The sequence below is a fragment of the Nipponia nippon genome, unplaced genomic scaffold (assembly GCF_047370975.1).
Source record: "Nipponia nippon isolate SJK-2023a ecotype South Korea unplaced genomic scaffold, ASM4737097v1 scaffold_10, whole genome shotgun sequence".
Taxonomy (NCBI): Eukaryota; Metazoa; Chordata; class Aves; order Pelecaniformes; family Threskiornithidae; genus Nipponia; species Nipponia nippon.
Window position 1 is genome coordinate 6,865,404 of NW_028262291.1, and position 16,543 is coordinate 6,881,946.

The 16,543-nt window shown below is 43.9% G+C and overlaps 2 protein-coding genes across 3 annotated transcripts in view; both read left to right on the forward strand.

Moving 5' to 3' along the window:
• Window positions 1–623: 623 nt before the first annotated feature.
• On the forward strand, window positions 624–2,646 carry FIBIN (fin bud initiation factor homolog). Its single transcript, XM_009474966.2, has one exon. It carries the CDS (start codon window positions 681–683, stop codon window positions 1,302–1,304), a length of 624 nt encoding a protein of 207 aa, XP_009473241.2. The 5' UTR covers window positions 624–680; the 3' UTR covers window positions 1,305–2,646.
• An 8,577-nt stretch (window positions 2,647–11,223) lies between these two features.
• The window catches only part of BBOX1 (gamma-butyrobetaine hydroxylase 1), a 41,249-nt gene continuing 35,929 nt past the window's right edge, over window positions 11,224–16,543 (forward strand). Inside the window, exon 1 of one of the 2 annotated variants that reach the window (XM_087746721.1) lies at window positions 11,224–11,405. The gene's annotated coding sequence lies outside the window, so the exon portion shown is untranslated. Of the gene's footprint in view, window positions 11,648–16,543 lie in introns of both variants that reach the window. The other variant, XM_087746720.1, reaches the window with a different exon arrangement.

A 16,543-nucleotide genomic window follows, 5' to 3' on the forward strand; every position in this document is an offset into this window, starting at 1 on the left:
GAACAGATTTTGCGTTTCATTTCCCCGTCCTTACCCTATCAAGGTTTATTGCATTACACCTTATACTTGAACCTGCACCTTTTTCCCTTTCAAGCTTTCAGTCAGTGACAAACCACACGGCCTGAGCGTCTTCGCAGCTTTGCGCAGCCCCTCTGCCCCGCACCCCGTCTTTGCTGAGGGGCACGTGAAGCGGCGCTGGAAATGAGACTGTTAGCAAAGCAGTCATTTCTAATGGGGAAAATGAGACAAGCCGAGCAATTCCAGGTTTGGCGTTTATTTGTTCATTAAGGAGAGAAAGGTGTACGTGTGGGCCTCCCCTCCCGCGCTGGACAGCCCCCGAGGGGGCGATGCCGGGGGGCGCTGCCCGGGGGCGGTGCCCGGGGGCCTCGGCGGCCGATGCCCGGGGCGGGGGGCGGCCCGGCCCGGCCCGGCCCGGCCCGGCGCGGCGCGGCGCGGGGGCCGCTTCCTCCTCCGCCCGGCTTTTAAGGGCGGTGCGCCGACAGCCGGCCCCAGAGTGCCGCCAGGCCGCCGCCCGCGCCACCGACCCGGCCCGGCCCGGCCCGCAGCGGAGCCGGCCGTGCCCGCGGGGCGGCAGCCGGGGAGCCCCATGGGGCCTGGGCGGCGCGGCCGGGGGCAGCGCGGCGCCGGCCGCCCCTAGGCTGCCCGCCGCCGGCCGCAGCATGCCGGCCGCGCTGCGCCTGCTGTGGCTGGGCTGCCTCTGCAGCCTCTGCCGCGGGTACTTCGAGGGCCCGCTGTACCCCGAGATGTCCAACGGGACCCTGCACCACTACTTCGTCCCCGACGGGGACTACGAGGAGAACGACGACCCCGAGCGGTGCCAGCTGCTCTTCAGGGTGAGCGAGCAGCGGCGGTGCGGCGCGGCGGCGGGCGGCGGCGGGCTCAGCCTGCGGGAGGAGCTGACGGTGCTGGGCCGGCAGGTGGAGGACGCGGGCCGGGTGCTGGAGGGCATCGGCAAGAGCATCTCCTACGACCTGGACGGGGAGGAGAGCTACAGCACCTACCTGCGCCGCGAGTCCGCCCAGATCAGCGACGCCTACTCCAGCTCGGACCGGTCGCTGAGCGAGCTGGAGGGCAAGTTCCGTCAGGGGCAGGAGCAGGGGGGCCGGGAGGAGGCCCGCCTGGGCGACAGCTTCCTGGGGCTGCTGCTGCACGCCCGCGCCCTGCTCCGGGAGACCCGCCACATCTCCAGCGGGCTGCGGGACAAGCACGACCTCCTCGCCCTCACCGTCCGCAGCCACGGCGCCCGCCTCAGCCGCCTGAAGAACGACTATCTCCGCGCCTGAGCCGGCACCCCCCGCCCTGGCCGGGGGCGAGGGGCTTCGGGGGGCGGCCCCCCGGGAGGCGCCGGCGGGCGAGCGGAGGGCGCAGCGCCGGGGTCCGTCTGGAGGGAGCACCTCCTCCTCCTCGCCCAGATCCATCCTTCCTCCTGCAAAAACTTATTTATTGTGTTTGACTTCCTAAACAAATAGCGCGTTTCTATAAACCGGGAGGTTAGAGGCATGTTTAAGTTAATATCCCATATTTAAAAAATTACCCCGTGTTATATTGTTCATCTTTGGTTACAAAGCAAAGTAAGCTTTCTCGTCCCCGATTCCCTGTCGTGGGTTTGTATATGGCCCTTTCTACTGCGGCTCACCTGCCGCAAGCGTGGGTAAAGTGTGGTGCTCGCCAGCCACATCCGGACTCGCGTGTAGCAGATGCTTCAGTTGCTTTTGTTGTTACTCTCCTTCAGGGTGAAACCTCTGGCCCTCTATTAACTTTCTTAAATTTTTGTAACGGTATGTATTCTACACAGGTAAAACGTTGTGCTACTACATAACTTAAAGCTGTGATCTCCATTTGCGTTTTGAAAGACGGGAACTATTCTGGCTGGATTTGTACTCTTCCAGGCTTGCTTATCTGTGACTCTAAGCTATCGTAACCCCAAGAGCCAGCCAAAAAGGCTTATGTCAGATCCTGAGAATGCTGATGCAGGTTTTTATAGTACGGAGAAGGAGCCCTAGCAGCGATTGTACTTTCAGATCCCAAATTGGAGAGCTGGGTTTCTTGGAGCATGTTTCTAAAGCAGACAAAAAGGTTTCGTCTGTGCCAGCACAGTGACATTTCTCATTGGTGCCTTTGTACTTTTGCTAGCTAAGCTATTAATAAAATTATTTGTGCTCCTAGACAATAGCAAAAGTGCCTAGTGGGAAGGAGGGGGAGGATTGTTTGGGTTTTTAGACTCTTTGCTATTTAATTGTCAATTTGGGGTAATATGGCTACCAGGTTACAGATACTGCAGGCAGAATCACTGTTCGGATGAAAAAAGTTCATATGTTGTTTTAATAAATATTTGAAAACAATGTTAAAGCACATTTTTCCTTTTATTGTTCTGCTTGAGACACTCTTGATTTAAAACATGCTGTTGTAATATGTCTTTCCAGCAAAAAAGTGCAAGTATGTAGATCCTGCCAAATGAAATAACTTGCTTTTTAGTAAAAACAAATAAAAATTTACAGACTCAAGAGGTAAGCAAGTTTCAATAAAAGCAATGATACAGAAGGATGCGTAGGGCAGTTTTTTTGGAGTTTGTAAGCCTTTTTAAGAAACTAGCAACCTCGTGGCACTGGAAGAGAAGCTGTTTGATGCACATTTGAGGTCTGATCTTGTTAACCCTACTTGCATTCAGTTACACTTTGGTCTGCAAAGCACTCGTGTGGGAAGTGACTCCGAAGCACAGCGGCTCAACGTAAGTCACCCGGGACCAGAGCGCTGAAGGCACCGCGAAACACCTGATGAAGGTACGTGCTTACAGAACCTCTGGGCCATCCAGGCAGCTCACCTTCGCTAAAGACAGTGAGGTGTAGCTCCTAGCAGGATACTTTAAAATGTCAATTTTTACCTTTAGATCCCCAGTATCTTCGAAGATCTGCCTTTCAGGCCGCTGAAAAAGCTGAAACGTTTTATTGATTAACTTCAGTGGAACTATGCAGTGTTATTTTTCAAGTATGTTTTCAAGTAAGAAGGTATGATGGGTTCTAGCTCTTAAAAAGTAATTTATTTATGATACTTTCCTTGCCACTAGGGTTCGATATAACAACACAGGAGCAAAAAGGGCCATCTGAGTCACCGAGTCTTCTCTGTCCACTGTCACAGCAAACCATAGAGCGTTCCTGGGAAGGACCAAGCTCTAAAAGTGCCCCAGGGTTTCACTCATGTCCAGTCTCTCCTTTCTCTCCGAATCTTGCCAGTTCAGAAGTCGGTGCCAAAGATGATGTGCAGTTCCATTTGTGCCAAGATGCTTCTTAAAAGGAGTTTTAGTCTCCGCTTACCCACTGTCTGAGTCATTGGTTATAACAAGAATTGTCAACATCAGTAAAGAAACTAAAATGGCAGGCCATGCTAGTTTTTTAGCCGTAGGAGAGCAGTATTCAAATCCTAATAGAAAAATAGTAGTAGTAGTGTAAAGCGTAGCTTCTTGAATGTGCTTTAAGCAGCCTGGCTATTGATTTGCAGTAGCAAACTTCTAGTCAAGCTCAAACTACCCCAATGTACACAGCATACCAAGAGGGTAAATGTTTGCAGAGCGCTTACTTTTCAGAGCAGGAGATTACGTGACCTGTGGAGATTTACAGTGTAACTCGTTCTACTCAATACCCCTGTCTGTAAGCTGTCACTTAATGAAACAAACCCATGGTTCTTTAAAATCCACACTAATGTTTCACATGACAAATATGAGTATTTTGACAAAAATCTCCATTGATTTATGTTTCAGCAAAGTATAAACATTTCTATATTTGAAATTGAAACAAAATCAGATTTCTGCTCTGTAACGTTGATTATAAAAGGCTTTAAATGTTCTCTTTCAAAAAGAAAATGCCTACGTTATGCGTAAGTTCACATGTTTAGTAAAAAGGGTCAGTCTTATGTGGATTTGATGAAGCCAGTACAAAACTCTTTCAGGACATTTAAATCTACTAGAATTTGATTTACATTATTTTGGCTGGTCTAAGCAAAGGTATGTATTAAATGTATCCGTTAAATGTATCAATTTTGAGTCAATTAAATGGCCTTTATAAATCTGCAGTACCTGCAAGAACTGTGTGTTTAGTGATACCCAGCAGTTTAAAGTTTTAAATTCAAAATAGTTCTTCAAAAACTATGAAAACTATATTGCAATCATCTTTGCAATCTTACAATTTTTTCTGCTTTTGCTTTTTTATCTGATAAAACTTATTTAATTAGAAGAGATTAAGATCCTCTGGGTTTATACAGCCTATTTTGAAGAGTAAAGGCCTTTTAATCATTGAAAACTCAGTAAGGATTTTTAAGCAGAGAGCTTTAAAAGGATGATTGTAGCAGCTATTTTGACCCAATAGCTCCTCCTGTTGTGTTTAAATATTGCGTCAGTACTGGGCTCTTTTTTTCTTTTCTTTTTTTTTTTTTAGTGCAGAAGTTCAAACTTAGATTAAGCTGACTTGGTCTTTTTTGTGGTGTTCTGGAGATTTTCAAAATATATATTACTTTCTGAATTTGTTCAAGAGTTGATGGTACTGAAGAGCAGATGACAATGTTTTCAGAAAAAAAAAAAAACAAACAAGTAATGCAGCTGGAACAGCCAGAGAGGGCTTACTTAGTACTTCAGTTTTCTTTGCTACTCAGCTTGTGATTCAACTTACCAAGAGTCAAAGCAAGGCATTAAGAGACACATGTCCACCCCTCTCCAGGTAGCTTACTTTTGAAGGCAGTGGACATTCTCATGTGTCCTGATAGACATATGGAGAGGAAGAAGCTCAGAGTGTGAATATGGAGCAAACTGTGCTGTCTCACATCAGCAGTAACAAAAGCTTGGGAAAGAAAAGGCTGTGCTTGCCTTGTGATAAGTTAATGGCAAGGAATTTAGGGGGGAGGTGAGGCAAATTGTGGCTTTCTAAATTGCAACTTCCAAAGTTTGACAGGTTGACCTACCCGGGACCATCCTGAGAAACAGAGAAGTCAAGGGAAGCTTTCAAAAACATGGTAAGCCTCTCAAAAATCCTGTGGGTGCCAAGCTGGGTGCATGAATTGTCTGAAGCAAAGTTGTTGCTCCTACAGGTTGTCATGTGCTCAGATGCAGGTTGCCAAGGTCTCTACCTCAGAAGCAAAAAATGCACTTGCCTTAGTCAATAGAAACAACCTGGCGAGCTACAGAGAAGGCATCAGCTCTGGTTATAATCTTACCTAAAAAACATGTATTTTGTGGAGAAATTCTATTGGGTGCGTCTGTTGCCGTTGGTGTAGCTGTTTATTTAGACCGGCTTCATGTGACTTTACCAGCTTCTTGCTCGTACTTCTTGGATATCGCTGTCGTGATTGGTAAAGAAGTTTTCAGCTAACAGTGAAGTGTTGTTGAGTGAAATGTATTTGACAGCCATTATTCCTGAAGTAATCCTGTACGTTCAAAATCTAGCATTTTTCTCTCTTTTAAAATGTATTTTTACTTACAGCCCATTGGGCTGTATTCCCCATTGGGGAATTCATTTTCTATTAATTTGATGTTTGGCGAGCCATTAGCAAAAATTGAACAATTTGTGGGTCTGTATTTCATTCCTGAAGTATGTGAAACTGGCAAAAATACTGACCCCCCACTACATGTTTTTTTAAAAAGCTTTTATTAGAATATATACGTATAAAAAGACTATAACTCTGTGCTTATTTTATTTTCTTCATAAAGTTGTCATCCTGCCTACAAGATCAGTTTACAACTGGAAAAGGCAGAATTTAATGACTAATTGTATAACAAGAAAAACATATGGTCTCCATAATCATTACATTTTTAATGATTTGGCTTGGACAGAGTCATTCATGGCTTCTAGAGTCATTCGGCCTTGAAAACTGCCTTACCTTGGGGAGGTATCGCTGACGGTCTCCAACATGCCATTAACGTTCTTTCATAAGAAAAGAGAATGCCAAGCGTATCATATTTTCTCAGATGACAACCTTCCTTAGGCTGTATGTATACCTTTTTTTAAATGCTTAGAAACTGCCTATGCAGTAGTAATTGTTCGTGTCTGAACTTTCTTGGGGGGGGAGAAGTCCTTGGAGAAGGTTGGCTTAGGGAGAGATTCATTATCCAGTGCTAGATATTGGCAAGTGCAGGATGACCAAAAAAGCTATGTACTTGCATCATATTTTCCATACTGTTTCCACACTGCAAACATTTCATTGTGACAGGAGTTACCAACATAAATTAGTTTTAGTGTAAATAATACAGACTTTACTATAGACACTGCCTGAACTGCAAGATGGTTTTTTTTCTGTCTGCTTATCATCTCTTCTCAAAAATAACATGACCAAGATTTTCAGTTTAGTGCTAGGTCCAAGACAATTAATTCAGTGGGCCTTTGGTCTTAGGTTCTCAGCTTTTTTACTTAAATTTATCTAAGAGCTTGTTATGCCTTTACCTGGGTAATGATAAAGAAGTCTTTCCCATACGCTTTCTGTGTTGACAGCTCTTCGGTTAATCAAGAGCAATCAACTTTTCTTAATAGCAGGCTTTATCCTTTTTTATGAATATGCATTCATTTCTAATTTAATGTGATTTAACTGTGATTTGTAGTAAAATTCAGCATAATACGAGTGCATATGTTAAATATCTTGCAAATTATTTTTATGTTTTGATGCCTTCTTACAAAGTAATATACTTATTAATTCTGGATTCTAACAGAGGCACAATAAAACACAAGCTAGTTCATAACTCGGCACGCAAGTCAGGATGCTATTAGGTTTGTAATTTAAAATAGTATCTTGCATATCCTCTAACTTCAGAAGAATAACCCTAGAAAAAACGAGTGAATGAACAAGACTTAAACCACGCTCAGTTTTTTTCCCAATATGAGTGCAGGGGAATAAATCTGACCGTGTACATCAAGAATGAACTGAAGTTCACCCTATGCTCACTGACCCTAGAAGCTAATTTGTAACCAGGCCCAGTTTGTGTTTCTAACATTTATATTTCTGTGACAATTAGCGTTTTCAAAAAGCCAGGTATCCCCCTGTGCTACATATATATTGATTTACAGCTCCTATCCTAATCACCTTTCCATTGTGTCTGGCTCCGCAGCCATATGCAGGCTGCATGGTATTTATTTACTTATGTAGTCTTACTGAATTTAATATTAATTCCTCTACATTTCTAAGCTACATTTCAGTCTGCGCTGCTGCACAGATGTCTCAGGCCTGCTCTAAGTTGCTGCTTATCTCCTCAGCACGCGTGCAGAGATGAAGCTCACGGGACCAGAAAAACGTCGTTATTGTTGGTATGGCTGACTCCACTGGGAATACTGGTCTAGTTCATAGCCTTTTACTGTCATGTCAGGGTAACAAATTTACTGGAGGAACATCAGAGTTGGCTTCCTAAGGGTCTTCTCTTCTTGTGCTCTTTTCACGTTAGCCTGTGACTTTAATTTTGAAATGCCCTTTACCTACTAATTGCTGCCAACCTTAAATTTATTTGGCAGTAACTTACTGCATAGACTAGTAGTCGCACGGAAACCTACGGCGTAACCCCCACGGTATCGTGCTTCCCCATATGAATGACAGCGACAGAGTGAAGCCCAAAGGGAATCTGCGACATGATCTTGTGCTACAGGATTCAGCAAAATGATGTTGTGACAGTAAAAAGGCATGTAAATATACTGTAAAATAAATAAGGTCCAGATTTTCATTATATAGCACTTCTGGCATAATTCTCTTAAAATTCTTTCTTTTACAGATACTCAGCAAATACAAGCACAACACCAATGATTCATATTTTGCTGGGTTATGTCATCTTGAAGGCAGTTGGTTTTTATTTCCACTCGGATAGGATACTTTTCCACTTGCGTATTATGTAACGCTCCTTATAAAAATAGAGACCCGGTCTTGCAAACACCTTGGAGCGCTCCTGTTACCAAATGAGACTTATGACCGTTTCAATTCTCACACCGTCCTTATTATGCTTATAATACTTCAAAATGTTCCCCTTTTGGCTTGAAAAAAATCTCCATTCTTGGGCTATATACGGCTTTTCTTCCTAAGGTCTAAACAAAATTTCTTCTGTTTTGGTTTTTTTTTTTCAGCCTCATGGGGATTTATATATATGCTTATATGCTTAGTTTATGTTAATAACAGATTTCACTCATTAAAAACCTCTAAATATATTATTTAGACACAACTTGATTTGTTTCTCCACACTTGAAACAAATTGATTCACTTGATTCTCCCTTTAATTAGTAAAAATAAGAAACGAATTATAAATGTATACAATATAAAATCTTTTCTTTCAGCCAGTATGCATTTAATAGGGTGTGCACTGGTTCTAAAAGAAAACAAAGAAGCAAAAATACTTGAGAAACCTAGTGTTAATGTGATAGGTTGCAAAGCCAACAGCATAAGAGTCAGGAAATTAAAAACTGTGCCTTCTCAAGCAACAATCTACATTCAGCATAGGCAGAATGTCCACACTGCCCTTTCCTAACAGCTACTACTTGTAGATTAGTGATTGACACAAGGGATAAGGTACGTACTCTTTATAAAATATCTGCAGGTACAGAATTCTCTTTGTTCTTCCCCCCCCCCCTCCCCTAATGAAGAGTAATTAAAACTCTGGAATAAATAAATAAAGCAATTTGTAAACAGTATATATGAAATGAACCCAATTATCTGTCAGACATCCCATCTATCAAAGCTTGAAAATAATGTAGAATTTTCAAGGTCCTGGTTTCAAGTAATGCATTTAAATGGGGGGGGGGGGGGGGTATACACTAGTTACTTATTAAAAAATAATAATAAAAAAAAAAAACAGGAAAAAGCCATGACAACCAAGAATATGTGTGTTCCATAGAGAAAATGGGAAAAAAACAAGGCAAGAATGTGAAAGAAACGTGGAAAATGGATTTGGGACCTAATTTGAAAGCAACTAATTCCTACCACTCTTTCCTTAAAAGAAAGTCATGCATCCAACTCCATGTGTTATAGCACTGCTTTGGCACGTGAAGGTTGTTTTTTATTGAAAATGTTGAATGATAACTACCAACAAAAATATTTCATTTCCTATAAGTCACAGACTCAGTCTTAGCCCTTTTTAACTGCCAAAAAGCTTAGACAGTCTCTAAACAGTCATTGAATATTTTCACTTCTGTATGTACTTGTTTCCATCCAACTAGCCAACTTTTCATCTTTGTGAATGCTTTACTGTCTGTGAAAAGTGCTACTTAGGCAACATTTATGTTGAAGATTTTCCCTTTATTGGTTATCCTGAGGCACCAGGACTTTTCTGGGTGCTTTGCAGACCACAGTATGGCCACTGAGTGTCCAGTGGAGCAGGTCAAAAGCTTCCTATCAGGAAAAAAGTAAAGGTTTTCCTTTTCCTTTTCAGTTCAGCTCTTCTTTTTCATGTCAGTCATGCCCCCAGCTTATGCATACTGAAGAAGGTGGGGATTCCGGTCCAGTACAAGCTGTAAACTTGAAGACCAACATGGGCTGCTCCAGCCGAAAACTGGTAGGTGCTACATCCCACCATTGCCTTCAGCTACACAAGCTATGTTTCTGTCTGTTAGACCCTCCCTCCCTTCAACCACGAGAACAACACTGCTCAGATAAATGCAGCATTAACATATTTGCCAGTCAGAATGTATCGGGCATTAAGTAAGAAGGGTATGTTCATGCTGGTTTTAAATTTATTCCCAGGGAGCTCATCTGCCTGAAGCTCACTGCTCACAAGATTTGTTTGACAATGAAATCATCTCATAGAATCATTAAGGTTGGAAAAGACCCTTAAGATCATCAAGTCCAACCATTAACCTAGCACTGCCAAGTCCACCACTACACCATGTCCCTAAGCACCACGTCTACCCATCTTTTAAATACCTCTGGGGATGGGGATTCAACCACCTCCCTGGGCAGCCTGTTCCAGTGCCTGACTACCCTTTCGGTGAAGATGTTTTTCCTAATATCCAACCTAAACCTCCCCTGGCGCAACTTGAGGCCGTTTCCTCTCATCCTATCCCTTGTTACTTGGGAGAAGAGACCGACCCCCACCTCGCTACAACCTCCTTCCAGGTAGTTGTAGAGAGCAATAAGGTCTCCCCTCAGCCTCCTCTTTTCCAGGCTAAACAACCCCAGTTCCCTCAGCTGCTCCTCATATGACCTGTTCTCTAGACCCGTCAACAGCTTCATTGCCCTTCTCTGGACACGCTCCAGCACCTCCATGTCCTTCTTGTAGTGAGGGGCCCAAAACTGAACACAGTACTCGAGATGCGGCCTCACCAGTGCCGAGTACAGGGGCACCATCACCTCCCTGGTCCTGCTGGCCACACTACTGCTGGTACAAATCTGCACCATTAACTCGGAGGATACAGACAAGGGCTGCTCCATCGGAAACCACAAGGATGCCTTATGCCACAACGTAGGCTCTGGCCATAGTCTCACTAAATCTTGCCTGTAATGGCCATCTTTCTTGTTTGGTGATGTTTACTGTAGGCTACATCTGGTGTATAAATACCCCAGCTTGGTTGGTTCTTGGGTTTTTTTTCTTTCTTGTTTTTTTCCCTTTCTTGTTTTTTTCTTTTTTTCCTTCTCTCTTTTTTTTCTTTTTTCCCTTTCTCCCCCCCCCCCCCCCCTTCTTTTTTCTTCTTTGTTTTCTTTCTTTTTTTTTTCCTTTCTCTCTCTGCTTCTGTTGTAAGGCCATGTGGCTCATCACCCCTAGTGAGGATAGCCAGGACACTCCGTGGTATATTTCTTCCTTCATCCTTGCTTTGTTCCCATGGTCCGAAGAGGGTTCTTAGTCTGGTCTTTCTCCTCACCAAAAACTGGGAGCCTGAAGTGGCTGGGAAGTGTTTGTTACACACAGGGGAGAAGAAGCCACGGGAGATGGTGGCTTTTCCCACCCCTTCTTCAAATCAAGGCCAAATGCCTTTTTAACATCCATCCCTCAGTCAGGCGCAGGGTCAGCGCGGTGGTAAGAAGGAACTACCCGAGCCCAGTTCTCTGGAAGATCGAAAGAGATCTCCGAACCGAATTCCCTGGGGAGCGCCAGGCGCGGCCGGGCTGCTGCGAGCCAGCCTCGCCCGCCGATGCCCGCCGGGAGGGCGCTGCGGCGGCGGCGGGGCCCTCCCGGGGGCCGGGCCTGTCCGGCTCCGCCGACCCGAGCCCCGCCGCGGGGGGAGCCGGGCGGGCCGGGAAGGGCAGCGGGGCCAGGGGGCGGGCCCCGGCCCGGTGCTGGGGAGCAGCGGGAGTGCAGGGCGGGCCCGGCGGCCCGTGGCGGAGCGGCTGGCGCCGGCAGAGCCGTGGGCCGCGGCACCGCTCCCGGCCCCGCTCGTGAGCGTGGGCCCGGCTGAGGGGGCGCGGGCCTCGCGTCCTTCCCGCGTCTCCGAGGGAAGCGTGTGGTATGATTCTGTGATTGTACATGGCGTGTGCATCCCGCCTCCTCTGCAGAGGCTGCCTGCGTAGATGGGCTGCTTTGTCATTTACTCTAATTAGGCTAATTTCAAAGATTGAAAGCTGGAGTGGGACTGAAGCCTGACTCCCAAACAAGAATCCTTCAGACAGTCTCTCTTCCCAGGCCTTCATACAGAGCTATATGTGGACGTGAAGTAACGTAAACGCGCCGAGGTTTTTTCCCTTTATGGCAAGTATTTGCTTCTTTGCTTCTCTTGTAATCTGAGGCAAGAGCATCAGGCAAACGTTTTCCTGCAGAGGCTTCTTGGTACACTTGTGCACAAGATTCAGCCCGTGTACTCGAAGGTGGTACGCGCGCTGTACGCACGGGTTATTCTTTTTCTGAAGCTTGTATTATTTTTTTGACTCGGGCAGTGCTTAGGTGATGGAAATGCTCAGTTCAAACTGAGGCCAGGTGGGGCTCTTCCTGCAGTTGTCTAAGTTTTTATGGATCCGTGTTAAATTCTGCTACATCCTGCGTGGAGCTGGTTACATTGACCAGCTTCTGGTGCAGCAAGCTGGTTTTAAGGCATGACTAAAAGTTGGTTATGATATACTAATTATACCCTTCATTTTTCTGCAGTTTCTTAACCTCGTGTGAAGAGAGCGTATGTTATCCAAAGTAGCTTAGCTGTCTTAAAGTGCCATTAACCAGAATTAACTTCTAAGCAGCTGTGCAGGTAAAGCTAACAAACATACTGCTGGTGGCAAACAGGGGAGTCTGGATGATGTCTAGTGGGGTGAGGTTTGAGGAGACTGAAGGAGACAGATTTTTGAGAAAGAGCATAGTGAGCATTACCTTTTAACTGGACAGCTGGGGAAGACTGAAAGCATAGCCTCCAGGTGATGGGGATCGCCTTAAATTATAATTGCCTGTCAGCATCCAGGCTGACCTTCATGCTGCTGAGGATTACGATGATAACGTGGACAGAAAATCCTTAAGCCTGGGATGATGTTCACATGGGACAGTGTGACTCATAGGAGCTATTGGTAGTATTTGTTTTAACCTATGCAAATCTGAGGTCTGATAACTGAGAGTGGAGTTACGTACGGTGTCTTCCAGGTTCGTGTAGACAACAGTAGTTCAGAGACAAGAAATGCAGGGAGCTGTGATGCAGTGAATTTGTTCTGCATTATCAGTTGCTCTTTGATATGAGCATGCTAACTTTAGGTGAACCAGTGAGTTCTGCTTCTAGTTTAGTACAGAATGCAATTTCAAGGATTAGCATCCTGCTTTTATTGTAAAAATGGAAAAAAAAAAAGAAATAATAAGGCAAACCTCTAAACAACTGTCAGAAATTGAAAACTTACACTGAACATGGTAAGAGAATCCATGTTGCCTGATAGATTCCGTGAAGCATCTTCAATAGCTTCCTAGAATAAAAGATGTGTTTTCTGTAGTGGCCTGGCACCACGAGCACCAGACATTTGGATTTGTTTTTCTTTCCAGCAGCTCAGCTCTCTTGGACTCCAGGTTTTTTGAGACATAAGGTTGTATTTTTATAGCATTTAGTATCGTGTCTTAACATGAAGGTTTTGGGAAAAGAGCAGTATAAGCCAGTAGTTATAGTTGTGCAAATCACTGATCAGGAAGGGAAATGGTTATTTTGCCCAGTTACAGCATTTAGAGGTACAGTTACTAGTAAGCGGGGAAGAATGCTTTCTTTGTCATTGAGTGGGAAAGTAATAGTAATAGGCTTCTGTGTGGTACTTTTAATTGTGCAATTGCAGCATTTTCAAGATACCAGTATGAACAGTTCCGAGTTCTGTACTGACAATGGTACACTCACCTTAATGTCCTATATGTGCTCAATGTCAAGAAAAATCACGTAATTAGAAATCAGGAATAACACAGTTTCCAGACAAATCCACCCAGTCCATAGAAACCTTTCCTTTCCTTACAGCATACTGGAAGTGGGCAGAGCCATCAGACTGGGGTTTCTTGTTCATGTGGCAGCTAGGGGCTTGCTGGTGCGACTTGAGGAATATTTCATCCCAGCTCTGTGCCTTCTGTCATTGTTTGCTCCAGGAAGGAGGAATGCCAGCACCGAGCTGCCTTTGTCATTCCAGCAGGAGCTGGTAGTTACCCTCTTCCTCTTTGCTGGTTTGGAGTGCTGGAGGTCCCTGGGAGGGTCAGAGTGGCTGGGTTCTGCATCTACAGCCTGCGGCTGCGTAGCCTGACCATCCAGGTCTTGCACGGTGCAGGTGAGAAAGAGGGGGCTCGATGTTCCTGACGCTCACCTGGCACACAGGTCCCAGCTGGGAAGGTTGAGCACCGTAGCAGAAGTCATGACAAATCCCCGGTTGGTGTGAAATGCCTTATTGGAGTAGTCCAGTGAAGACCTGCCGGGTGGCCTCTGGGGAGAACTTGACCCAGAATACTCTAGCACCCCACTGATGCAAATTGAAAAAAATCCTGCCGAAGGGAGAAATTTCTGCTGTGAGGCTGTGTGTATGGGACAAAAACTAGACTTGCAGATCTTGCAGATCCATTTAGTTTTTTTATCTAAGAAGAAAAACATCTAGAGGGCATGCTGTAGCAGATATTTTTAATCATTGTCATCTGGGTTTTCATTTTAGTAATGACACCATGATATGACTAACTCAGGGAAAACAATAAACAGCCTTTTTATTGTTACAAGATTTCTCTTGGTAGGTGGCTAACCTGAAAAATTGCTTTACAGAGAAGACAGAAACAAGTTTAATGCAAACACTGCAGCGCATTTAAAGAGTAAATGCTTAACTTCACCACAAGGGAAATCTTTTTGCTATAATAGTTTTTACAGCTTCCTTTTGCATAACCAGCAAACTGAATAATACTAGAGCTGGAGGGCCCAATTCTCTCCTAATTAACAGTGGTGTTATGCAGGTACAAGTTCATTGACTTCAATAAATAGACATAAATGAAAGAGCTTAATAAGTCTGGAGTCTTGGGGCAGAGTAACAGTAGACAAAGTAGATCTGCATATTAAAAAAGCCACATATAATGATTTTTATTAATATTGCAAAGTGTTCAGTGGAATCGTTTCCTACCCGAAACGTATCGAAGGCTCCTACTGCAGCCCGTGAAGGAGGTCCTCCCCAAATTCCCATTTGGTTTACGGCCTTCACCATTGTACCATAAATTACATGTAACTCACCTCAGTAGCTTTCAGAAGTTTTATTCTTCTTTTTTTGTCTAGAAACTGTGTCTGGCAGGATTGGTTGCATCTGTTTTTTTTAGGTTGACCTTTCATTTCAAAACATTTACAAAGCTTATTGTCATGGATTTAGAAGAGATTCTGTTTGACATGCATTTTGTGTGACTGAGTTATCCGTTACCAGGTGAACAAATACCAGTTAAGCGACATCTGTGATAGGAAGACAATAAACTCACCTCGGTTTCTTGCCATAAAAGAAAATTCTGACATGGTTTTCTATTACCACTAGTGTTATGAGGAGTCTCTTAGAAGCAAGTTCAGATTTCTTAATTGGATGATAAAATGGATGCCTAGAAGCCCTTTGAATCTGGCAGCCTTCATGTAGGACTTTAAACTTAGTGATTAATCTTCTCTGAGAGACAGTTGGAAAATAAAGGCTTAAATATTTTTTCCTGTCCCTTGTTGTGCCATTTTAAAGAATATTTATAATAAGCTCATATACAATGTCCAGGTAGTTATAACCTCTATGCTAAAGTTGAAGGAGCCTTTCCTTAGGTTAAACACTGCACATGTGAATAATAGTTAAATTATTTGGTAAGCCACTTAAGTAAGATGAGAAAATTGCATACAACACCAGTACCTGAACTACTAGATGGATGGATGGATGTAATAAATGTATGAAAAACATTATGGACAAACTATGTAATGAACTATTTAGGCGGGTGTATTATTTATATCCAGTTGTCACAATTTCCCATGCCCCCCTTTGGTGAGCCAGAGGAGCTTTCTGATGGCCCTAAACTTCAGAAGCAAATTCTGGTTTTCACAGTCTTGCCTTAAGCAGATACCTACAGGAGTATCTGCTTCTATTTAGTACACAGAGAAGAGCGTCCATATCCCCAAAGGAGCCAGGTAGTTGGTTCTGGGAAGAGTTGTCTGTGCTTGAATCCTTCATACACTGAAAAACAGGTGGAATAAATTGATCCAACCATTTACATTGCTCATATGCTTTCTAGCGGTGTTCTTAAATTCAAGTGGATGTGAGTGCCATGCTTTGTGCTGGACAATTCAGCACTGTCCAGATGTCAGGCGTTTTCTGATGTTGCTTACCCTATCGTGCCTTGCAAGGTTTTGTGGTGTGCAGCTATCTGTTCACCAATCGTAGGTAAAGTGGATAAGGGGTACGTGTGAGGATGCGCAGTTTTGTCGGCATCCTGCTGGATATGGGTAGTGTTAGCATTTTAGGGGTTCAGGTAATTTTTTATGCAGAAGGGCAAGTATCAACAGCCTCTGAGTTGCCTAAGCCATTAGGAAGTGGTTTTGTGACTTGTGCTACTGCATCTTAATTGTCCTAGTTCCATCTAAACTGTATTCTGGTTGCTTAAGTGTATTTGTGGATCTGACCCATTACCATAAGGTAATCCACCGCCTGGAACAGAGAACGATCCTGAAACCAATACAGATGTAGCAAAAGTTTACAGTATGTTAAAATGGTCATCCTCTTTTTTTTTTTTTTTTTTTTTTTGGAAGCCAGGTATTCTAAAGCTTCAGTATATTGGAAACTTTAATTGAGTTCCAGTACTTGTCTTTTGTTTCAAGGAGATTAGAGTAAGGATCCAATTATTATGTGTTAAAATCCCTAAAACATACCACATTTTTGCAGTCATACATAATAAAGCTTTGTCCAAGAAATCTCAGAAGGAGACTGCAGCCAGTCTTGCGGTGTAAATATTTTTACAGTTTGGAGGAAAATTGAGTTACTTGAATAATGCTTTGGAATTAAGGTGGAGATACACATATATATATATTTACATATGTATGATTGTGTATGTATATATATATATATGTATATATAAAAGGAAAGATATTTGATTTGGATATAAACCAGCTTTTAGTCTGCACGCACAAAACTAGCTGTAGCTTGGACTGCATTGCAAGTGAAGGCT